This window comes from Eretmochelys imbricata, chromosome 10 (assembly GCF_965152235.1).
Source record: "Eretmochelys imbricata isolate rEreImb1 chromosome 10, rEreImb1.hap1, whole genome shotgun sequence".
NCBI lineage: Eukaryota > Metazoa > Chordata > Testudines > Cheloniidae > Eretmochelys > Eretmochelys imbricata.
The window spans coordinates 23380852-23407169 of record NC_135581.1 but is presented as its reverse complement, the minus strand read 5'-3'; the positions used below and the strand labels follow the sequence as shown (position 1 = coordinate 23407169).

Sequence of the window (26318 nt, the reverse complement as noted above, 5' to 3'; positions counted from 1 at the left end):
CATAAGCTCATGTTGAATAGCATTAATTATAGTACCCTCTTTTAATTCTTTATTAATCAATTCTAGTATCAGCTTTTCCATTGTTTTGGCTGGGATCAATGTTAGATCAACTGGTCTATAACTGCCCAGGTATCCAGTTTTCTCTCTCTAAATATTGGCACAACATTAGCTTCCAGTTCTCTGGAATGAATTCCCCAGTGTTCTAAAACTTATTGAAAATCAATAGTAGTGGTCCAGAGAGCTCCTTGGCTAGCTCTTTTAAAATCTGGGGTGCAGGTTAGCTGAACCTGCTGATTTCAGAGTGTCTGACTTTAATAGCTGCTGTGTCAGATCTTTCTGAGTTACTATTGGAATGGAAAGTATTTCATCATGATATCAATGCATTATCTAGCCTTTTTCCCAAGCACAGAACAGAAATATTTATTGAATTCTTTTTTACGGGGGAGTGAGAGGGGTATTATTAACAGTTTTATCATTTCAAGCTAGTAAGGGACTAATACCATTGTTAGGATTCTGTTTGTTCTTAATATAGTTCTTATCCTTAACTCTGCTAGCCATGGAATTCTCCTTGTCTTTTTGCTTCACTTATCAGTTTTCTACAATTCCTAGCTTCTTATAATTGATAGATTATAAAATAATTAAAAATGTATGTAAAGGGCTTGTGAGAACTTTTTACTTCAAATTAAGGGTCACTAATCTGGAAATGTTGAGCACTGCCCCAGAAGGTTGAGTCATTAATCAAATCTGGCCCATTATCTTGTACCTGGGATAGTTACAAGAAAAAGAATAGCAGACTGTTTTATGCGGAAAACCACTGTAATACCTCTGTTTTACTTTGAAGTAAAAATACAAGGTAACTAGATTAAGACTAAGGTTATCAATAATTCCATACTTTAGCTATGGTTTCTCAATTTCACAGCACTAATAAAAGTGCCAAAATCATCTGGAAATATACTTAATGTCTCATGTAACTGGAGCTTCAAGTGATATCCAATATTATCTTACCTGGGTCTCTAATACTCACCGAGCTTACTCAGTGTTTAATTCTTCTGAGTTTTTGTGCATCTAATCAACTTCTTAGTAGCAATGAAGACACTTCAGGTGGTACATAGCAGGTTAGTTGTACTTCCCTTGAGCATAGAGAGCTTTTCAGTTATGTGTTACTGCTTCAATTTAAGCACGATCACATCCTCATTTTAATTTTTCAGCTATTTCATGTAGTTGGCTTAATGCATGTCAGAAGTGAAAATAAAATATTTTTTTTAGTTTTTAAAATCGGACTGTAACACTCATTCAGTTCTAATTGTTGAAGTTTCCGAAAGCTGTACATATTGTGATGTGGTGGTGTTCTCTAACATACATTGAGGGACAAGATATTAGTGGAAAAGAACCACCAGACCATTTCACTTCTCTTCAAATGCAGAAATAGTCAGAGATGGAGGGAGAATGAAATGACTTGTGTGTACTGTGTTATCTTGGAGTTCAGCTCCTGGAACTAATGGGGACTGCTTAAACTTACTGTAATATTTTCTCCTATTTACCAGGAATTGTTTTTGAATTCTTTGGTGATGGTTATAAATGCTTTTTGAACAATTATTGCAGTACTGTTTTAGAGTAAATTTTTCAAAAGCTCCTAAATCACTAGATCCCATTTTCACAAGTGACTTAGACTTCCAGGTGACATGGAAGCTTTTGAAAATGTTATCCTTAATCTTGACACATCCTGTATATTGCATTAGATTTGTGTTACAGGTAATTCCATGTTGCAGTATTTTGGTTTTAGACTGTATGCGCAATATGCTTATTCACACCAGACATCCACAGTTACATAGTAATCATCTGTACTCTGCAATTTTCCTCCTAGTCATTTGTCTAGTACAGGGGTGGCCAACCTGAGTCTCAGAAGGAGCCAGAATTTACCAATGTACATTGCCAAAGAGCCACAGTAATATGTCAGCAGCGCCCCATTAACTCCCCCACACCCAACTCCCAGACCCTCCCACCTACCGGCAGATCTGCCAATCAGCGTGTCCCCCTCCCTCCCTGCACCTCCCCATCAGCTGTTTCGTGGCATGCAGGAGGCTCTGGGGGGAAGGGGGGAGGAGCAAGGGCACTGCAGTCTCAGGGGAAGGGGCGGAGTGGGGGCAGGGCCTGTGGCAGATCCAGGGGTTGAGCAGTGAGCACCCCGTGGCACATTGGAAAGTTGGCACCTGGAGCTCCAGCCCCGGCGTCGGTGCCTATACAAGGAGCCACATATTAACTTCTGAAGAGCCTCATGTGGCTCCGGAGCCACAGGTTGGCCACCTCTGGTCTAATAGTTCAGAGTCTCTGGACAACCCACAGAATGAAACTGTGCTTGTTAGTATCCTCACCCCTGTTTTGTTTTTGTTGTTGTTGCAATTATGTTGAATGTGTTGCTGGCACACTAAAGAGATGCAGGATGCCAAAATGTAGGCACACTGAATTGTGAGTGACTGTGTGGCTCCCTTTTGGTAGAAATAAATTAGCTACCTGGATTAGAAACCGGTGTTTTGTGGTGAAAGACACTTTTCTTTTGTTACTGTAAACCCTGTCCTTATCAAACCAATTTCAGCATATTTGTGAATTATCTGAAAAAATATGGGGTTTGGGCAAAAAAGTAGCAAGAGAACACAGAATGGGAAAAGAAAATAGCACATCCAGAAAGTGAGGAAGGCTAACCTCTACAGCAGGGGTGGGCAAACTATGGCCCATGGGCCACATCCGGCTTGTCAGACCTTTTAATCTGGCCCTCAGCTCCAGCCAGATAGCAGGTCCTCCGAACCCCTTGATCCCAGCCCAGAGCCCCCTCTTGTACCCCAAACCCCTCACCCCCCCTGCCCAGCCCTGATCCCCCTCCCACCCTCTGAACCCCTCAAGTGTATCCTGGAGCACCCTCATGCACCCCCAACCCCTCAGCCCCACCCCGGAGCCCTTCCCCCCCCTCCGCACTTCAGTCCCCTGCCCCAGCCCAGAGCCCCCTCCCTTACCCTGAACTCCTCATTTCTGGCCCCACCCCCAAGCCCTCACCCCCGACGTACCCCAACCCCCAATTTTGTGAGCATTCGTGGCCCACCATACCATTTCCATACCTCCATGTGGCCCTCAGGCCAAAAAGTTTGCCCACCCCTGCTAGTCTGTTCAACAACTGATGCCAATAGTGTGGTCTTCCACCATGGGAACTGGTAGGAGAGGGAGGAAAACTGAAAGGGGTACTTGGATAAACAAACAAGCAATTGCAAAAACAAATAAATGCGTAGCTTTAAGTTCAGAGGTATCTCAGCAGTCGTGAAGAGGGAGATATCAGCACTAACTGATTTAAGTTCAACCCTGAAATCATGTTGAGTGTAACACAAAAGCCTGGTGAACTAAAACCCTTAACCATTTAAATACCACACCATGTTTGTACTCAAAGCATTCTTGACAAAACAAGTCATCATCCAGTGTATACCAGGAATTAATTGTGAATGAGCATGATAAAATGACTCTGAATGTGAAGAGGAAACGAGTATCTGAAATGTGCCAAGATAACTTAGGTTTCTAATGCAAAGCATATTCCTTGAAAAATCTTGAAATTCCTAACAAAATAAGCTATTGCAGAAGTTAACCGTGATAGCTGCCTATCTTAACTATTTTTTTCTCTTTAGATAACAGCGATTTAATTGCTTGTACAGTAATTACAAAAGATGGAGGTCAGGTTCAGAGATTTCTGGCTGTGGATATTTACCAGATGAGTTTAGTTGAACCAGATGTTGCCAGACTGGGCTGGGGAGTCGTTAAATTTGCGGGCCTTTTGCAGGTAAGATATCTGTTGACCCGAGGATTTGTTTTCCAGCTGAAAAGTCTGTTAATGTAAGAAACAGTGTAATCAAATTTAGTATTGGTTTTATCAGTGTATGTTTTAGGTCAATAGCATACCTCCCTATTTTCTGTGTACTTAGTATCCTTTCTAATTCTATCTTCTGTTAAATTGCTTTATGCTATTTCCAGCTTTCCAAAGAAGTTCTTTAAAAGTTCACTAGCTGGACACTTGCAAATGAAGTAACTTCCTCATAAAGGCCCTGCTTCAAGAAAGCATCTCTATTAATCAGAGCACTGAAGTCCCACTAACGTCAATAGCACTTAAACACATGCTTAAAGTTAAATCTGTGCTGAAAGGCTCTTCTGAATCACAGCAATAGGGAACAGATCTTATAATACTCGTGAAGAAAAGGAAAGAGATGGTTTCTCATCACAAATTAAACTGTTTTTTAAACTCTGAAATACTTAAACCCGAATTCCGGTATTTGCTCTATTAAGTACACTTAACAAAGAAAATAATAGCTAAAAGGTGCCCTGAAAATTGTGTGTGTGTGTGTGTGTGTGTTCTATATGTATGCAAGCACACAATACATCTGGGTATATATTGGGAAGCTATTTTATTTAAGTGTGTATTGGGATTTGTTGTGGAATAGTATGAAATCTTTTATTCTAGGTAATTTTGTAGAACAGTGGTCACCAACTGGTAGATAGTGATCAGCTGATCGATCCTGGAGCCTTTGCCAGTCAAATGCAATTTCCGGTTGCTAAAAGTCCAGCAGCACAGCAGGGCTAACACAGGCTCCCTGCGTGTCCTGGCCACATGCTGCTCCTGGAAGTGGCCAGCACATCCCTGAGGCCTCGGGGGAGCCCCCTCCCGGAGCCAGCACCCCAAACCTCCTCCTGCACCCCAAACCATCTTCCCCAGCCCTAATCCCTCTTCCCAAGCCAGCACCCAAACCTCCTCCTGCACCCTGAACCTCTCCCGCTCCCCAGCCCTGAGCCCCCTCCCAGAGCCTGCACCCCAAACGGCCTTCCCCAGCACTAATCCCTCTTCCCAAGGCTGAACCCAAACCTCTCCTGCATGCCAACCACTTGCCCCAGCCCTGACCCCCCCTCCCAGAGCCAGAACCCCATATCTCCTCCTGTACCATGAGCCCCCTCCCGCACCTCAGCCCCCTGCCCCAGCCCCCGTATTCCCTCCTGCACCCCAACACTCTGCCCCAGCCCAGAGCCTCATCCTGCACCCCAACCCCCTGCCCCAGGCTTAGCCTGGAGCCCCCTCCCACACTCCAAACCCCTCGACTCCAGCCCAGAGCCCGCACCCCAACCCTCTGCCAAAACCCAGTGAACGTGAGGGAAGGTGGGGGAGAGTGAGTGGGGTGGGGCCTTGGGGAAGGGGCAGGGTAGATCCTGGGTTGCACTTAAATTCAAAAAGTGATGTTGTGCATAAAAAGGTTGGAGACCACTGACCTAGAATGTTACAATGAAGAAAGCAAGTATAGATAATTCTAGAGTCTAGTCCTTTGAATTGTTGTTACCCGAGAAAAATGGGATTTCAGCATCTTTCAGTCTAGTTTATAATAATTCTTCATTTAGTCCAATGTTTTAGAACCTAATTCAAATTTCTTGGTATTCCAGCTGCATCAGAACGTAAACATCTATAAATGAGTTGCTCAGCAGTAGTAGTATCTGTTTATTATGTTATGCCAAGCTCAATAGTCATGTTTCTAGAAAATGGAGAGAGAGAAGTACTCTTTCACAGTCAAACCACTTAACTGAATTTTTGCCTGACTTAGCCATGTTGGATTTACTTCACAAGAAATTTGTACCAATATACTGCAACATTTGTGTGGGGTTTTTTTTAAAGCAGTACCTCATGTCTCTGTCTTCTTATAATGATATATTGTTCATATCTAATTTAAATATTCACAATGAACAATGCAATTTCTTTCACCGCTAACTATATTCCATTTCTTTATAGGATATGCAGGTAACTGGAGTAGAAGATGACAGTAGAGCTCTGAATATAATAATTCACAAACCTGCATCTAGTCCCCATTCTAAGCCCTTCCCCATTCTCCAAGCCACATTTATTTTTTCTGATCACATTCGCTGTATCATTGCGAAGCAACGTTTGGCAAAGGGCCGCATCCAAGCTCGACGTATGAAAATGCAGAGAATTGCAGGTAAGCAGATGCCTTAAATGTTTCTCTTTGAAGTGGGAAACATGTCTCATGACAATTCAGTGTAAGATCTGCTCTTACGTGTCATCCAAAGCATCTGAAATACTGTGTCCCAGGAGAGGAATCTTGAAACCAGTGTCCAGTTTCTAAACAATAGATCTTAACAATATCTTCGTATTATAGCAAAATGCATATTCATGTATGATAATGTCTGCCCCAGCAGGGAGGAGGAGAGAGTGAATGAACCACGTTAGTGTTGCTTGATTCACTAATGGAAGGTACTCAGATACTATGCTGATAAGAACAGTATGAGAAGCTACATAAAATAGAATGTCAGCAGTTAAATTTTCTGAACTTTTATGCATTAAGAGATGTAGAAAGGAGTGTTACCTATGTAGGTGGTTATCCATCAGGTAGGGTGTCATAAAGGGAAGGGTAACCACCTTTCTGTATACAGTGCTATAAAATACCTCCTGGCCAGAGGGAAAACCCTTTCTCCTGTAAAGGAGTAAGAAGCTAAGGTAACCTGACCCAAAGTGACCAATGAGGGGACAAGATACTTTCAAATCTGGAGTGTGGGGGAACAAAGGGTTCTGTCTGTCTGTGTGATGCTTTTGCCGGGAACAGATCAGGAATGCAGCCTTACAACTCCTGTTAAGTTAGTAAGTAATCTAGCTAGAAAATGCGTTAGATTTCTTTTGTTTAATGGCTGGTAAAATAAGCTGTGCTAGAGGGAATGTATATTCCTGTTTTTTTGTCTTTTTTGTAACTTAAGGTTTTGCCTAGAGGGATTCTCTGTTTTGAATCTGATTACCCTGTAAGGTATTTACCATCCTGATTTTACAGATCTTTTACCTTTTCTTTAATTAAAATTCTTTTAAGAACCTGATTGATTTTTCATTGTTCTTAAGATCCAAGGATTTGGGTCTGTGTTCACCTCTACCAGTTGGTGAGGATTATTATCAAGCCTTCCCCAGGAAAGGGGGTGTAGGGCTTGGGAGGGATATTTTGGGGGGAAGACATCTCCAAGTGGTCTCTTTCCCTGTTCTTTGTTTAACACGCTTGGTGGTGGCAGCATACGGTTCAAGGACAAGGCAAAGTTTGTACCTTGGGGAAGTTTTTAACCTAAGCTGGTAAGAATAAGTTTAGGGGGTCTTTCATGCAGGTTCACACATCTGTACCCTAGAGTTCAGAGAGGAGAAGGAACCTTGACATAGGGATTGAATGTATAATAGCTAAGGCCTAAATCAATGCAGCGCATGGTGAGGATTGGAACTAATCGGGTGAGTGAATGGAAGAGGATAGAACATACAGGGAAAGGGGATGGGCAGGTGAGAAAGGAAACTGAACATCTTAGTTATTTGATTACTGGAGAGCATCAATCACTGTCTGGAATATCTGTAATATGAAACAATGTATAAAGAAAATCTGTAGTAGTATTAAAATTAGTGACTCAACCTCAACTAAGAATTATTCGGTCTAGAGTTTTAAAATCTGTTTCTAATGTTTCAGTGCTATGTGAAATATACTTATGCTTTGGTCCTGTGAATTATAATTGTGCAGTCTAATTCTTTGGTCTTCTTGATTTCTGGTATCTAAATTAAGAGTAAGTTCAGAGTTAAGATCTTCCATGGAAGTAGACCTAAAATAGTGTGGGTGGTCGCACACACTGCAGATATTTACTTACCAGATTACCTGTCTCCAAATGGCTTGGCCTGCTGCCGTGCACAAACATAACTAATGAATGTCCTTGTTGATGGATATTTCTTACTACGATACCAATTTTTGAAATGGCTTGCAACCATCACGTTTATGTAATGGAGACATATTGCAAAAGGCCTGTTTCCTCCTTTAATAAATATTGGGGTTTCCCTAGTATATACATGAAAGGGAGTGCAGTTTGCAGCCACTTGTTGCCTTTCCCGCCCTGTAATTACAGGGCAAAACGAGCAGCAAGCTGTTTTTATTCAGAAGATGCAAGTATGAGCAAGCTATGTAGGTTGATCTAAACTAGCTATGGTCCCAAGATTCTGGGCAAGTTGGCAATGTAATTCTCACATTAGATCTCCTTTTTATAGATTTTTATTAACAAAAAATCAATTTGTTTAAATGTAGCTCTCCTGGATCTTCCTGTCCAGCCTTCAACTGAAGTGATGGGTTTTGGACACAGCTCTGCATCTGCATCACAGCACCTGCCATTTAGATTTTACGACCAGTCACGGCGTGGCAGCTGTGACCCTACTGTACAGCGATCTGTTTTTGCATCTGTTGACAAAGTCCCAGGTAAGCCAGAACTTCTGATGAAGCAAGCTGCTGCTCCATGTCAGTCAGATATGTGAAACGTGTGGCACAACCTTTGCCTCTTGAACTTTTTGAGCAAAACCTCAGCCGCACCAGAAATGTATTTTTTTTTCTTTCAATATTATCCTTTTTAAACTATCTTGTTCTATTATATGTAACTTATCAAGAAGTGAAACCATTCTATTTTCAGATGTTAAAAACAAGTAAGTTGTTTCTCTAAACCTAGGTCAGAGTGTCTCCTTAAATAAGATATATCTAATGGTTGGTATTTTGCCATCTGTCTTGTCTTCAGATTATAAATAGGTCTGTTCAAAAATTTCTTAGAATTACAACCTTGAAACTTCTTAGAAACACTCAAAATGTTACTAATCAAGCTGTGGTAGTTTCATCAGTAGTACAAAATGACTAGTTCAGCAAGGTGTGGTTACCCAAAAACACTGATTCTAAGGAAAAGATGACTGCACATTTTAATGCTTATGTTCTGTGGTGTAAGCTTAAGATAGGTAAGATCCAAGTCTTTCAAAGCTCAGTTTCTAAAAATTCAAAAGTTGGTTTACAAGTTCAAGGCTGATTAGCCCAAGCATTAGTAAATATATTATAGAAAATGCTCTTGTAAGTGGCAGAGAAGCACAAGCTAACCTGATAAGTCTTTCCACCTCCAGCTTGTGATGTGAAGGTGCTTGTGCAGATGAGTATGCACTGGATACCTGAATAATTAGTGATATCTGGTACTTATATGAATGCTTGTTGTATAGCTTATAATAGTATCATATGGTCCTAAATTTGTTGCTTTTTTTAATAATGCAGTAGAAATGTCTGTCAAATGGCTATTGGTACAACTTTTAAATATATTAAAATTGCTTGGTGACAAATCTAAGTGTTTTGGCCTCCAGTTCCAAATGATTGAAAGCTAACTGGGTCACTGGGAACAGCAGATAGAAAAAAAATTGGGCTAAACTCAAATGTAGAGAGACACTCCGGGATGAGCCTCTAGGAAGAGTTGTTTAGTTAAGCAATATTTCATAACACGAGGTGCATAAGTAGCTTCTTGATGCATGCCTCAGTTGTGTTGTGAACAAGATGCCAAAGGTACATCTTCAAGTACCAAAGAAGTGTACTAGGTCTTCTAGTACACACCCTGTCACATATTACTGCTGTTGGAGTATGGGTCATTTAATGTCACGTCTTTTAAAAATCACATATCTTGTCCTCTCTGAATAGCTCCTTGTGATACAGAGGTTATAAATAGATTTTCTCAACTATTATGTGAAATCGGGCTAGTGAACAGATAACGTCGTCTTTAGTATGGAAATAGCAACATTTATAAGTTAATAGAAAGGTTTGAAATTCATTTGAGGGCTTCAGGAAATGCAGAGTGCACCTTTGCAATATCTCATGGAAATGAAAAGATAGGGCACCTGTTCACAATGTATTCCATGGTTCGGAGGTCTCTGCATGCGTACTCTGGCGAATCTTTGATTCTCCATTTTTGCATCAGGTATTCGATGGTGGGATCATCTAGGAGGTGCTTTTTGTTTACTTCAGAGCCTGCCCATTGCACTCACCAGGTGTCTTCTGGGTAGGAGTTGGATGACAGAAGAGCTTTTTCAGCTGCCCAGAATGGTTGGTGGAACTTAAAGCAAGTGTGAGGTGGATGAACAAGGTTGTCATAGAGCATTTTTTGTTAGTGAGAGCATTCTTGTACCCATGCAAGATATCCTTCCTCCAATCATCTGTTAAGAGATGGCTGTTTGCGAAGACTGGAATCCAAGGCAGTAGAGTGGACTTTAGACTCATAGCTGTATTTAGCTGGATATAAATGAGGTCCATGTGTGACCTTCTTCCCCAAACGTCTGCAGTATTTGGCCATGCAATAAATTAAAGCCACTTTTGCCATTGTAGCGCATGAGCATCACAGCACCAGCTAGAACCTGCTAGCTTTTGGATGATATTGATGCAACTAACAGAGAAGTGAAACCATCAAACCTTGTTAAACTGTGGTTGAGAGATTTTCACAGGACCAGTAAGGGTGTAACCAGTGCAGATTATGCGGCTAGGTTACTGTTTCCCTGTCACATCTGACTCAAGACTTCCATGGGAAAGGTGTGGTTGGAAAAGATGCCAAGATTCTGAAGGGGAGTAATCTCCTCTGAGTAGGTTCACTGAGTAAGATCATTGTCATAAATTATCTCAGCAAGTAACAGTACTTCTGCAAGGAGGACAAGATAATCAATGCAAATGGCTGACACTATTGTCAGGCATTCCTAATAAATAGTTATAATTGGTAGAGACTGGAGACTGTTTCATTGTTTGCATGTGCAAAAATGGAAAAAAGCATTAACATTTAACATGGTGTCAGACACTCAGGACAGGAAATTAAAAATATTAAAGTTACTTCCATGCAGTTCACTTGGCCATGGTGCTCATTCTAAATGTTTTATGGGTGTATATTACAATAGTCAATGATATAATGGGGTTCATCTTTAAAAAAAAGCAGTGGATATAACTAAGTATAAAAATGCTACAATAAGTGCATTATGGCCAAGTTAACATTATTGGAATTGCACACTTCTCTTAGAGTTATAAGGTTAATGGTTTAATCTGACTTTTTTGGGAGGAAGTGAGCACCCATAGCTCCCTTTGACTTCAGTAGAAATTGTGAGTGATCATCTTTAGTAACTGACTGAAAAGGAAGATTAGAAATAAAGCTCAGGCACTTTTAAAATTTATCTGACAAGTTGCAGTTGAGTTATATTGTCCCTGTACTAGTCATTTTCTACTGCTGTATGTTTCAGTGCTATTAGAAACTGATATTCAGTACATGTATGCTGATGAGGCAGCAAAGTTCTCTTTATATTTATAGAGAACACAAGACTTGCCTCTTCTTTCACAGACATGGATTCACAGAGTAAAATAGGCAAAGTAGTCTAAATTAACATGCTTCAGCTATTCCAGAAATATTTTTCCAAAATAACTAAAGGTACCAGTATACAGGAATATTCAGTTCATTATGTCTATGCCACTCACTCCATGTTCTCGACTATTAGTGCTACACAGCTAATATAGCTATTGTAAAGTCTCCTGTGCCTCACATATAAGCAAAATTGTCAACAAGGTTCTCATTGCGGAATCTTTATTGCTTGTTGTAATCAGCAGAATTAAATAGATTTATCAGATCTGTTTTGGTTCAAAATGCACCAAAAAAAGCCGCCAGAGTAGCTTCCACGAAATTTTGCTTGGCATAGAATGTATTAGCTTAGTAGTTCATTTAATGTTAATATACGGAAAATAGAAGGCTAGGGCTGGACTGATATGTTTTTGAACTCCTCTCTGCACTGGTACCTAAATATGGCTGTACCTGTAGACAGGGTCCATGTCCTGGGCAGAATGTTAACAAGAGCCACTGCTCTCTCCTGACCCTCTGCTGTTCCGATCACATACATATCAAAGGGACATAGAGGACTAAAGATCTCTACCCTGTGCAGTTTAGGAGGCCTGGACAAGTGCTGGGACAATAGTCTGGTCAGAAGCTCTAGGTCCGTTATCCACTGCTCCCTCTTAAACTGGAAGTGAATGAAAGTTAAGTTCCTAATTTACACAGAAGTAGGTCTTTTGTCCCTTCATGCCCTTGTCCATCTCCTGGCCCCCCAGAAATCTCCACCTCCCCTGAACAGCAAAGTGTCAAGGGTCCATGTACTCTGCATCAGGCTGCACCTGAACTCTGTAGCATTCCCATGTGGCAAACCAGAAATTCTGTGGTAAAGCCAAAAAGGAGAGAATTTGTGAATTAAAATATGAAAAAATGTAGTCAGTAAAGAATTGGTGTTGGTATTTTTGTTAAAATGATCAGTGGAGAAATGGCTAATGGCATTTGAATGATCATAATTTGGCTTTATATACTTACACTTCTCAGAGCTACTATTTCAAACTGTCTGCAGATTTCACTGCATGAGTTACACTGTTCACCTTTTGAAGGGTTCTTTAGCCGCTGCAGTTGTGAAGACCTACATTTAGATGAAAACTTGAATTTTCAAGCACAATTAGGAGGCAACTTTTGAAAAGAGCAATTGAGACTATTTGCATCACATTACATGTACACAGATTATGTACATTATATAATTACTTTATCCGAATAAGTCTTCTGCTCCACCTTGCTCTTACTGTTTTATGGCGCAACATGAAAGTTGCTTAAACAGTGTGTGTGGCAATGGTTGTTTGAAAGAAAAAGGGCATGAAGGAGAACTGAAATGTGACAAGAATGCAATGTACCACGACTACTCTTCTTAGTATTGTGTTTATGATGCGTAATACGCAAATACATATTGAAAGGTTTTTCTCAACACAGATGATTCACCTGATGAATGGAGCATGTTTTATCGGAGAGGAACAAGGAACAATTTTAACATATTCCCAGAAAACCCTCGTAGCACATTAGTGGCCCCAAACTGTGAAGACTGAGTAACACTTTCCCAGAATTATTAATCAGTCTTCACAGATTGTGGCCACTAATACACTAGGAGGGGTTTCTGGAAGTATGTTAAAATTTGTTCACCAAAGTGTAGAGAACTTTGAGATCCTTTCCATGGTTGTCATGTTCACCACCTTCCTGGATACTGCTAAATCATTGCTGCCAGAAATGCTGTATTCTTGGAGCTCATAATAGTACTTTTGAATTTTTTTGTGGAGAGGATCCGACTTCCTCAAAAGGGGAAATTACTTTATAAACATTTCCTTGTGAAATATTTCCAAATGGAAATATCACTTAACTTGCCCACTAGCCTCCTAATTTCAGATTACACCAGTTAAACACTGAGCTGTATATTCAGTATATTTTACAGGAAGGACTCTTAAATATTTCCAACATAATGCTCTTTAATCTGTTTTACCAAGTGGTGCCACTGCCCTACTTGCTTATGGTTCAGAGGGACTTTTCTTTAAATAAGAAAACAATAGATTCCTCTGTCCCCCCATCCTCTTCAGCGCTGTATATACCCCTTGTACATGGGGCTTATCGCAGACTAATAGGAAGAGTTTGTGGAAAGCCTCTGAAGAATATTAGCTGTGCATTGCTGGTCATTGCCCCTTTCTCATTTCAAAATCTGAACAAAAAAAAAAAATTCCCTGTACCACTCTAGGTTAAGATTCTTTTATGTAGATTTTAGTTAAGGGTTCTATACTTTTTAAAATTAAGGGAAGGTGATGACATCTATCCCCCTTTTGGGGGTCAGGTTGGAGAAGCACATATTACAGCTGGGATAAATGAAGCCTTGTTCATAATACTACTTTGGTTCACTAATATTTTTGTTCGGGATGGCAGATGACTTGTGGACAAGGTCAGTTTTGTAGTCTTTTCCTCCGCACGGGGCAAAGGGATCAGTTTACCTAAATCATTGACTAGTGACTTGATTTGTCTGAAATGCTGACCATCTGTACCACTCATTGACTTCAGTGAGGTTTTTGAGCATGTAGTACTCCTGAAAATCAGGACAAAGATCTGTTTGACCTGGACTATGGGACTCCTGGGATATTCCAGACCTTCATGCTGATCACCTCCCACCTTCCTAATTATCTGCTGAGCATTGTAGCAAAGCGACAGCTCTGCTGTACTTTAAGACCAGCTTTCTGTTGAAAGCTCAACTCTTCTAAGTGCTCTAAAATCTCTGTGGTTACTTGGATTGTCTTGTAATTTGGCATGCCTCATAAGGACATGCAGTTCTACTCGTGATCCAAATTTGGGGCCACTTGACCAAGGGGGACTTGAGATACCCCAGACCTTCATTCTCATCACCATCCACTGTCTTAACCTCACTTCCAAGGTAACTTTCTACAGTACTTGTAAATTCTGTTTAGTTTGGATATCAGATAAATACACCGAAGCATTTACTTCAAGAAAATATAGGTCAGCAGTGGTTTTAGAACATCTGAAGGGCTGTTTGTAGTTAAGGAATTGTAGTGCTTTACTTTTTTTTCCTGTTACAAAATATGTATTAATGTCTCCAAGCAATGAATACTTAAAGATTAGTTGTTTCTCATTAAACAAAATGGACTGCTGATTTCAAAAATGATACCTTAACATTTACTTTAGCTCCTGGTTCATAAGCTCCCACAATGGAATTGTGGGAAAATCAAAACATGAATGAGTTCTAATTTGAGAAATCCTTTCCTTGTTTCATAGTTCGCCTAATAGCATGGTGGATTGTAGACCATAAGTAAGTTTAAACAAACGTAAATCACTCCCATTCTCTGTGGGGGAAAAACCCCATGCACAGTACTATGTCAGCCTGCTATGGAAATAATCGCTATAGGGGATATAGAGGCTTTTGGCAAGTCTAAGTGCAAGTCTAATTTGAAAAACTCACATTTTCACGCATTCTTACTCTATAGATCTGTTCCGTGTTTGTAGTCAGTCATACCTGCTGATTTTAATGACAAGATGATATTGCTTTTTACTCCTGTTAACTCTGCAGGGCCAGAACAGTAATGAGGAATGGACTGGATTCTATTTCTTCTTGTTCACTGTCAGCAGAAGCGTTTGAAATTTAATCAGTTAGATCTGTGCAAACTTATTAAAGGAAGTGGAGTTGGATCAGTGTATCTGAGCACACAGTTTGAAAGCATTAGGATTGCACAAGTGTTACTGCCTAAGGTGGACTGCAGAACATTAATTACTATTAATGTGTGAAAATGAAAGAGATCATCTGACCTCTTAAATCCTAGCATTGAATTTATAGGAGTCACAGTTGGAAAAAATCTGATCTGGTAAAAAGCTAAATGTATTTGAGGTGGAAATAATGGATCCCCACAATGGCATACTTTAAATGGTCACTTTTCTAGAAAGAACTACACTTCTAAATAACACGTTAAAGGAAAGCCCAAGAATTTTGGACTCCTATAATGTGTGCTGATGCTTTTAAATATCTGTGTGTCGTTTATTTCCATTAGAGCCCCTCCATTCCAGTTCAGATGCATTGTTTGAATTTCTTTGGCTTTACAGAGCAAGCGCCTCTCCAAATGGCAGAAAAATGTTTGGCAGATTGTAGCATTTAGTGCGCTCTTCACATTATCCATCCATCTTCTAGAGGGATAGCGAGGGAGCAGGGGCTGTCAGGAATACAAAGGGCAGCATAGTTCCTGGGGAGAATGTGCTGTGAGGAGTATAAGATGATGTGGTGAGTAGCTGGGGTTCCTTCACTGGTGTTTTAGGGTCCTCTGGCTCCACAGTAGATTTCCCTGTGTACCCACAAGCTTAAAAGTTTTTCCCCACAGTAGTCATCTGGATAGGCCTTCCGAATTGTCTATATTGAGTATTATAGCAGAGCAAGAGCTCTGCTGTAGTTAAAGTTAAGACCAGCTTTCTGTTTAAAGCGCAACTCTTCTAAGTGCTCTAAAATCTACACCTTTACATTTGGTGTGCCTAATAAGGACATGGGGTTCTGCTAGTGATCCAAATTTAGGGCCACTTGACTAAGGGAAGCCTGAGATAAAAACCAGAGTGCAGATCATCACACCAGGGTCTCCAGCAGTTGAGGATTACACCAACAGAGTGCTTGGCACCCAGCAGCTCTTTGGGGAAAACCAAATTAAAACGTTATATGAAAAAGATTTTGCTTCTCCAGTTAGCCTCACGTGCTTATTCTTGCTCCTAATAGATTGCACTGAGTGTGAATAGACAGAGGAGTTAGCAGCAGTGCTGTGCTGTGATATTTTTAGTAAGGCATGTAGTTCTACACATGTACTAGGTGGTCCAATATGTCATCCTTGGTGCAGCATTACCTTGTATACATGGCATATACAAGGTCAAACTGTGTGGAGGACACCATTTTGTTCTACAAAATGGCATCCTCTGTGTGCATCTGGGGGCCGGATAGCATTGTCCCATGGGCTGGACCAATGGGCGTACAATGCATGGCTTGCATACATACACAGCATACCACTGGTTAGCAGGATTGTTAGTCTTTGAAGTTTCACACCAGCTGAATACCTCAAGAGGATAAGCAGTTGTTCTTTGAACCCAGCTTCCCCAGCTAGTGTCCGTTCAAGTCCCACCTTGGACAGAAAACAGGAAATGGTTGGGAGGCGTATTACTAAAATCTGCCTCTGTCAGGGTGGCTTCTGTTTTGGGGGAAGTAATCAAAAATATTTTGTTTAAAAATAAATAAAGATAGCTGAATGCTTGCTGGCAAGGAAGGTTCATTTTAGGGGGTGGAGGAGTTGGAGGAATAGGGGTGAGAGAGGGGCTTGAGGCTGCATTGAGGGGAGAGGGGATAGATGGAGATGGGTGGTAAGAGAGGTGAGAGGGGTCGAGAGCTCAAGAGGGAGGGTGTAGGTCATTGGGAGAGGAACTGGGGAGAATAGGAGCAAGGACAGCTGTCAGTCTCAGGTTCTCCTCTTCTCTGTGTGACAGGATCTAGGGGGGTGTCTTCCTACTCCATGTGACTGGGATCTGGGGGTCTCTGCCCTCTTTTTTGTGGCCCAGGTTCTGGGGGCCTTGCCTTTATGGGGAAGGGTCACCTTCTTTGAGCAATGCCCCATAATACTAGGCAGACATACTCGCACTCTACCTTTTCACAGCAGAGCTACCTGCACTTTCCATACACTCTGAAATGGAGCCTATGCCCCCAACAGAATCCCACACTTGTAAAATTAACAACCATTTCATACCTTCACATTTTCACACAGGATACCACCTAAACCTATACTGTTCCCTGCCCATCTTTAAATCCACAGACTGATCTCACATCGCACCTCACTATTGATATTACCCATGGCAAGAAGACCCCAGGGCCCTGCCACTGACACAACCTACACAGTTCTGTATTGAGATGATGCAGAATGGAACCTCCACATACATATGCTTCTCTTTCGTTGGATAACATATATGGAGGGACTGAGAGCCAGATCTCCTCATATCAAAATCACAACATATTCAATACAGCTACACTTAACATAGTGAATGCAGCTGGAGTGCTTGCAGCTAATTCCCAGTGGCTATTGCCAGCTCCAGGGGGTCAGAATTAAGGTTCTGTGGGCGTTTACATTAACTGAAGTTTGAGTTTTGCTGAATTCGATGTTCAGGAAGGACATGAGCTATCGATGGACAGCCTAAACTCTGTTAATGAACTTTTTTGCCCTTTAATCATTCCGAATAGGAAGCTTGTAAAATGCATGTTAATTCCTACTAGGAAATACGTCACTGCCAGATAATCAAAGCTCTAAAGCATTATGAAATATGTATTTAGCAACAGTTCCAAATGTTTCATGGCAGACACTGCTTTTGGTCACTTTGAATAGCTCTTTGATGGATTTCTTGATGGCAAATATATTAAGTTAAATTACAGTGCTAGGTAATTTTTTTAAATGTTTACTTTTTGGAATGCTACCTTATGAAAAAGAGATTAAAGTATTTTACACAAAGGGTGGCACTTTCAAAGTCATCCAAGTGACTTAAGAACATGCGTCCCGTTGACTTTCAGTAGGACTTGGACTCCTCAATTCTTGGTTAAGGTGAAACTCCGAACTTCAGCAATTTCAGTATATCCAATACTTCTATGCCTTCTGTGCCTTTTATTTTTTTTAGACACCAACGTCAGTTAACCATGAGTGGATCTAATTTTCAGTCTCATCTCTGCATTTTCCCCTCATTTGTGGGAAATTTTAAATATAAGATCATCAATTATGTAATCTAGTTTTGCTGTGATTTTGATATGAGGAGATCTAGCTATAATTATATATAATAAAGAGCCAGGCCATAAAAATAATCATAGAATCCTAGAATATCAGGGTGGGAAGGGATCTCAAGAGGTCATCTAGTCCAACCCCCATTCAAAGCAGGACCAATCCCCAATTTTTTCCCCAGATCCCTAAATGGCCCCCTCAAGGATTGAACTCACAACCCTGGGGTTAGCAGGCCAATGCTCAAACCAATGAGCTATCCCTCCCCCCTTAAAAATGCTTTTTTTATTTGCCTTTTGGTTTGTGAGCACTTGGGTCACATTTTCTGGCTTTTCTCCACACTCATGAAGGCTAGAAACCTTTATTTTATTTTTATTTTTATTTTTTTTAATGACAGCAGAGATTGTTGCATTGCAGGACTCCAGAAGTTTGGGAAAACACCAGATATGAGACTTGTGATCGAGTTGCAACAGCTGTCAGTACAAGGGATGAGATTATCATGTGTTTAAGTGCTTTGTTGAATCAGGACGTATATCCCTGTGCATGTCACTAAAAACCTAGCCACTACCATCTGCTAAAACTAATATTTCCACAAAATATTTGGAAAGCTAAACTTTGGTTGGAATTGCAGCTTCATACACACAGTAGCACATTTTTCTCTTCAATGAATTTGTTCATCTTGTGTTCAAATAGTTATGTCCGCTTTTTGATTGCAGACAGAGCGTCTTTTTAATGCACACTGAAAATAATGTATTGGAACATTTTGATAGTCATCTGCAAAGGTAAAAGAAAGGAAGATGGAGAGACATGACAAGCTAATGGAGAGGAAGATAGGTCATTGAAGCTCAGAAGAGAGGCAAAACCCAAATCAAGGATTAGGAGAACTGTGGGTGGGTGAAAGGACCATTTAACAAGAAGCTACAGTCATCTTAGTGAAAAGCTGTGGACTTAAAAGGTGATAGGAAGGAGTGGGAGTAAAATTACAGTCATTGAATACCGAAAAAACATATACTACATGGCAAAATGTTGAGACTAAAAATTATTAGAGCATGTCTGCCATACAATCCATTTTTGGGTACTGATTAGAGCTGTGCAAACTGCTGGCAGCAAAACCCTAGACTTCACAAAACTTGTCAGGTTTTGTGTTTTTTGTACCAAACCTGGTCTGAGCTTCACATATGTAATATTTGTGACCACAGATGGATTATTTTGAATCAAAACAGAGCAAAATTTGCAGTGATGGTTGACGGAGTTTTTGAGATTTGGGGTTTAAACCTATGCAAGTTGAAATTGAAGAGAATGTTTGAATGAAGTTGTGTGAAGGAAAACCCCCACTTTTTGGCAAAGATGTGAAATATCAACAAAGAACATTTGAATTTCAAACTTTGTTTTTTACTTACTGTACATGCACAGAGAAGCCTGAGTTGTGGATTGTTTGACTTATCTTGTAAAGTTAGGAATGACAATCCAGGAGGAGGTGGAAAGTTGGCCAGAACCTGCTGGTTTGCTCTTGGGCACTCTCAAACTGACTCTGCAGATCAGAGTTATTAGAGCAGTATGGGGAGGAAAAGAAACGACGACACCGGAGCTTAGGTGAATGGAGATGACTGTATGGGAGAAAATTGTGTTTCTCGGTGGAGGACTGTGTTCCATGTCTCAACTTTGTGGATTTTTTCCTCCACTATGTTTTGTCTGATCTGTAGGACTGTCTCCTTATTTGAGATGACAGAATTAAAGCTAAACCATCAGAAGTAGAGGCAGAGGGGGAAACTCTGAAATTTAAGACAGAGCGAACATGGCCTTCATCACCCTCAAAGAAATACAGTAGTATTGTTAAAGTAAAACTGAAGAGATACGGCAACTTCATGTCTGCACTGAAACATCAGTGGCATCTTATAAAGCATTCCTTGGCAATACTGTTAATATGTATGTAAGAAACTTAATGTTGCCCTGTGAAACTTGTCCATTTTCATCATGCAGAAAAGGCATTCTTCTATAGCAGCTTAGGGAAATGCATCCTTCCTGGTATCAAGTCTTAAATTTCAAGGGAGCATGTTGCTAGATACAGAAGGTTCACACTTTCTTGTCAACTGTCTAAATGGGCCATCTTGATTATCACTACAAAAGTTTTTTTCTCCTGCTGATAATAGCTCATGTTAATTAATTAGCCTCTTACAGTTTGCATGGCAACTTCCACCTTCTCTGTGTGTGTGTGTATCTTCTTACTATATGTTCCATTCTGTGCATCTGATGAAGTGGGCTGTAGCCCATGAAAGCTTATGCTCTAATAAATTTGTTAGTCTCTAAGGTGCCACAAGTACTCCTGTTCTTTTAGAAGGTTCATGGTTATTGGAATGGAAATGGGGCACATGTATCAGTGTCTGCATTTCTAAATTTTACCTTTACCACCACTTGAAAGCAAGCTGCAGAGGTTACAGATGAAGGTACTTTTAGGACAGGGGTGGGCAAACTTTTTGGCCTGAGGGCCACATCGGGTTTCCAAAATTGTATGGAGGGTCAGTTAGAAGAAGCTGTGCCTCCCCAAACAGCCAGGCTTGGCCCGGCCCCTATCCGACCGCCCCCCCTGCTTCTCACCCCCTGATGGCTCCCCCGGGACTCCTACCCCATCCAACCCCTCCTGTCCCCTGATGGCCCCCCCCCCAAGACTCCTGCCCCATCCACCACCCCCTGCTCCCTGACCGCCTCCGGAACCCCCGCCCCCCACCACCCCATCCAACTCCTCCTCTCCTTCCTGACTGCCCTCCCAGGAGCTCTGTCCCATCCAACCCCCCTGTTTCCTGCCTTCTGACAGCCGCAACCGCTATCCACACCCCCAGCCCCTGACCACCCCGTCGAACTCCCCTGCCCTCTATCCAACCCACTCCCCCCCACCCCCTTACCGCGCTGCCTGGAGCACCGGTGGCTGGCAGCGCTGCTGCCGCGCAGCACAGAGCACCAGGTCAGGCAGGGACTCTGCAGCTGCGCTGCCCCAGGAGCTCACAGCCCCCCAGCCCAGAGCATTGCGCCGGTGGCGCAGTGAGCTGAGGCTGCACAGGAGGGGGAACAGTGGGGGAGGGGCCAGGGGCTAGCCTCCCGGGCCAGGAACTCAGGGGCCAGGCCGGAGGGTCCCACAGGTTGGACGTGGTCCACAGGCCGTAGTTTGCCCACCTCTGCTTTAGAACCTCTTAGGTCTCATTTCACTTCCAATAGCCATGACTAACTCTGCTTACTTTTTTCTTTGCAGATTGTTCCTGAAGAAGTCTCATGATTGAAATATATCTTTCTTTATCAAGGCTCTCAAGCTGAGGCATTTTAGACGATTAAGATTTTTTTTTAAAAATGAGATTTTTAACATCCCACTGCAGCACCTCTAAAATTCATCTGCAGATAAAGTGCTTAAAAACTTGTATTGATTATTTTTATTCTCCATTGATGTGACTTGGTGTGGGTCATCTTTTTCTGTTTTCAGCATGCATTCTTACTGAATCTGCTTTTATGTTTTCTTGTGTGAGATGATAGCCACATAAGATACTATTTCTTTTCTCTCATTAGTCAGTGTAGCATTGTGTTAATTTTCCGAAATAATTGTTCTGAAAGTTTGCTGTACTTCTAGTTCAGGCCCTGCAAGGAGGAAAATGTTTTATAGAGGGATACATTTTCATTACAAAATAGTTGGCAAATTTTGATTAATATTTTGTTCCAGATAACTTAATATAAACCTTCTACTTGTGGTCACAATTTGGCAAAACCTGTATTGACCTAACACTCAGTTCATGGGAAAATGTTTGTTTTTTTCCCACTTACTGGTTATTGTGTGACTTACTTTTAAAAGTGAATGTTGGTAGCAAAAAGTATATAGCTTTGTGATGGGTAAATCACATTTTTTACTATGTAAAAAGCTCACGTTTTGGAGTATGCTCTCATCTGAGCTCACCTTACTTATCTCGTACTCACTGAGATAAATTATTCTCCAATGTATGTCATTTGTACGGACCCAACTTTGATTACTTATAAACATTAACTGTAATGTAAATTGCAGTCTTCTGTTCCCGTCAAACAAATTGAGGCACATTAAGCACTTTTGGTACGTGCATTCTATGATTGTATGTTTGTAGAAAGCTCAACATAATGAAGCTGAGCAAGCTGCTGGAGTGAAATAAATCATAACTTATGCGTATTTCCAATGGCAAGAAACTGGATTTTGTCAAACTTCAGATAAAGAATTTAACACTGAAAAATTACTTCATATTTTTGTCTGATTGCAAAGAAGGTATATTTCTGCTAGGTTTAACTATTTTAGAGACCAGGTGGGTGAGGTAATGTCTTTTATTGGACCAACTTCTATTGATGTGAGAGAGAGCGGTCTCTCACCAGCAGAAGTTGGTCCAATAAAAGATATGACTGCATCCCCTTTGTCTCTAATATCCTGGGGCTGACACGGCTACAACACTGCACAGGTTTAACTATTGATGGTTTTGTGAACTATTAAACTTTTGTCTGAAAACATGGCATATCTTTTTGCTTTGTCTCCCTCCGTGACACACACAGAAGCATAGGCTCAAAGGGGGAGCACCCTGCCTCAGAAAAAATGGGCTGCATGTTTTTCAGATATTTCCTGCATCTATTATGAGAAATATGTCTAGGACTATAAACCTGCAGGCGTATAAGGAGATACTTCATTTTAATGAGAAGTTGAGGCCGCCTTTACTGTGCTTTAATTTCTGTGTGGACTGGTTTTTTTTATCCGTTTTTGAATGTATTTAACTTAGTGGCCTAATGTCTGCCTAATTCTACTCATACTGATAACATAAAGTGCCTGACATGCAAAGAACATGATGAATGTGGGAAGTATACTGGAAAAATTGCCAACAAAAAAGAGCAGTGCTCACAGAACAGCAGTTCCTGCCAAATAATAATCTAAGTCCTTTAGAAGATTTCAGCTTGCTGGTCAGCCCAGTGCAGAAAGATTATGAAACTTTCTTTCTGAATGACAATATTGAAAAGCACACTAGTAGTTACAAGTGCCTTTTATGCAAACTAATTGAACAGTCACAGACATAGACAAAGACATAGCAGGCTTACGCAGAGGCTTTCAGTCACTGAAGAGCTGCAACCCCAGTCCAATTAACTTTGGTAAATGTAATTAACAAAATCACAATTGTTGTTTTTATATTTTCTTTTCCTGTCATTACTGTGTACTGTTGATATGTATGTTAACCAGAAGCTTCCTCTTTCTTGTTCATCTGCTGCTGCCTGATTGATTAAATGCTACAATTAGATGAATGTAGCATCAAAGTTACTTTGTATTGTGTGAAGGATTCAGATGATAGGATAATTAGAAATGAGCCAAGCCGTGTTGGAAGAAAACAAGTGACCTCTACAATTTACAGGTCAAATTGGGACAGGTGGTACTGAGGGGTGTGGTGGGTTGTTTTGTTTTTTTTTAAAGGTGCTTGTTGATGCTCACTTAAACTTTTCTCATCTATGTGATCTTGTTCAGATACATTTGTGGGAGTTCATAGCCAATAAAAGGAAGAAATTTGAGGTCCAACATTAATTTGAGATTTGGAGAAAGCTCCTAAGTCCTAGATGGTCTCTAGCAGGGCATCCTCTTCCTGTTGGCAGCCTGAGGTACTGAACAGACTTGCCACACTCAGCATATGCCTCTTGGCTAACAAAACGGATTTCACGTTGCTGGCTCTGCAAGACAGTCTTAAGTGTACTGAGACAGGTAGCTTGCATGTTAAAAAACTGTAGTTTGGACAAAGCAAGTTATTTAATAATGGATGCAGACAACCTCAGAAAAATAAACTCTCAGTTTCACCACTGAGAATCTAAATCTGTGTTCTCTAAAGTAAATTTGGATTTTTTTCTAGACTTCCAATATGTTTGTTGATAGAGCTCTAGCTGTGCAAGCAACCCTTGTGGGCTTACAGAAATGTATGCGCTTAAAATTTTATTCTCATTAATTTTATGCTAAAAATTTAAGCATAGATGTAAAAACAGCTGCAACAGACTAGTCATTGGTAAAGCTGAGGAATTACAAATCAAGAACAGTGGATGGGATTTTACTTTAACATAGCTGTTGACGGGACAATTGAGTTAAGCAAAAACAAATTTATACGTAATATTTTAATGGTTAGAGAATGAGAGCGGGAGATAGGATTCCTGGTTTCTATTCCCAGCTCTATTGCAGATGTTGTCCATGGCTTACTGGCGTCTGTTCCCATAATCTTTAAAATGGGCATGAAACTTTCCTACTTCACGGGGGCAATTTGAGCATAACTGTGCATAAAGCTTTTTGAGATCCTTAGCTGAAAGTTGCTATAGAAGCATAGATTACACAAAAGTCAGCACAGCAGTATAGTTTTAGGTCTTATTAGATTTAATAGGCAATTAATGTACAGTTCTAAGGTCTAATTGCTTGTCCTTAAATTCTTAATTATGAAAGCTGGAATTGATGGGGTTTTCATCTAAAACTTCTCAGGGAGTCACAGCAATGATCAAGTGAGGAGGTCAAAAATTCAAAATTAAATGTATGTTTTCATTTTAGAAGTTTTGTGATGTTCAGAGCTGGATGTCTGTAGGACTAGGTATCCAAGATAGGTGGAGGCCTCTTCAACTCTTGCAAATGGGGGTGTAGTAGTTCCCTTAAGCCCATATGAGAGACTGCACACACACCCTTCTCAAAAAAACAAACACACATGCACCCTTCTCTGGAAAGAGACACTAAAGTCACACTCATTGACTGTACTAAAAATGGATTTTTATCCAATCTGGTAGACAGCACAGCTTAGTCGAGTAAAGACACGAATGAAGATAATGGGTATGTTCCCGAGTACGTACCTTACATGTCTCTCTACATGCCCAAGCCATGCCTCCCCGTGTATGCTGCTGCCGTTTGCAGTGTAGTGTCTCGAAGCCTCTCTGCTGCTGGAGTCCTTCCTTGCCACAGTGAAAGGCTGAGAAAACGGGGAAAGTCTGCCCCCGCTCCCACTTCTGGAGCCTTTCCCTGCTGCCTCGTCCCTCCAGAGCCTTTCAGTGACACATGTAGCTACAACCCACTGTGTGGAAGCAGCTTGCATTTCACTGACACGGCACACTGCCTCCAGTGGTGTGTAGATGTAGGCCTATGGTGCCAGTATGTGGTAACTAAAACTTAATGGGACTTAAGCTGGCCAAAACCTCAAAGAAATGCTCTTTTGGCACAGTGCCATTTGCAAGCGATAAGTTGATTTTTGTAAGCAATAAATGTGATTATAAAAGTCATGTACAAGTTCTCTCCATTTCAGACACATAGAATAGTTCAAAACTGAGTCTATGGATTTATTGCTTGGAGTTGGTCCAAAAGACACAAACAACTTATACCTAAAAGAAACAGTCTGTCTTAATTATTTTGAGGACAATAATTGCTAGTACACTACTGGGACTCGAAGAAGAGCAGCAAGTTTGGTAATCAAACTATTGTTGAGAGTTTAATAACCTGTCTACCTGGTCTTTTTCCTTGTGTCTTAAAAATACTTGATTGAGTTTCAGATGCTCTGCAGTATTTGTCCAGATCTGTCACTGGAAGTTTGATATTTCTCAAAGAATCCTGAATCTGCCTATTGCTGCTAAGTCCATAATGAGTTTACCATGTTCTGTTGACTATACATTTCCCAGTATGATATTGCTTATTTTGCTTGCTCTAGTATTTTTGCCTGTTAATGTTTGGGGAAATGTGTATACTATGACATGTCTTGTTAATTTTTCAGTTAACTGCCTTAAAATTCCTTGAGGGCACATGTACTGGCTTTAAAGTGAAGGTGTAGAAAGGGGTAATCAAGGAACCTAAATTTAATGGTAGCCAAAGAAATGATGCTCAGACATGGGGAATCTGAAACAATGCAATCATTAAGAGATTATACCATATTCTTAACACAAACAGATTTACATGAAATAATACCATTATAGAGATTACAAAATGACAAATGTAAATATCCTGGGACTAACATGGCTACAACACAGCAAACAACAAATGTAAAAGCATATGGAATCTACTTTTTCAGCACGTTAGTGCCATAGAGATTCCATGTTTGTAGTGTCTCAATGATTGCCAGATCAGATTTGTTCATTTGACCAAGTCATTGTTTTTTCTCAGTCCTGCAATTTTACCTTTTCTTTTCTGCAGATATATCTTCAACACAGCTTAACTAAGTCTGGTTTGCTGGTGTTGAGTGGGAGATCCCAAGTAGTTTTCAGATCCAGGATATATCTGCAAAGCTGCCAGCTGAGGTAGAGTAGAAATCCCTTCTTAAGCCTAGCAATATTGATCTATCACTGAGATACCAAAATATAGACCCT

The 26318-nt window shown here is 40.7% G+C and overlaps 1 protein-coding gene across 7 annotated transcripts in view; it reads left to right on the top strand.

Annotated features, from left to right (window-relative positions):
- The window catches only part of CLEC16A (C-type lectin domain containing 16A), a 197384-nt gene that overhangs the window by 135267 nt on the left and 35799 nt on the right, over positions 1 to 26318 (top strand). For 6 of the 7 annotated variants that reach the window (XM_077828776.1, XM_077828775.1, XM_077828774.1 and 3 more), the window contains 3 exons: positions 3666 to 3817; positions 5801 to 6005; positions 8118 to 8285. In XM_077828776.1, the coding sequence (XP_077684902.1) occupies positions 3666 to 3817; positions 5801 to 6005; positions 8118 to 8285 (525 nt within the window). Of the gene's footprint in view, positions 1 to 3665; positions 3818 to 5800; positions 6006 to 8117; positions 8286 to 21219; positions 22153 to 26318 lie in introns of those variants that run through there. The other variant, XM_077828780.1, reaches the window with a different exon arrangement.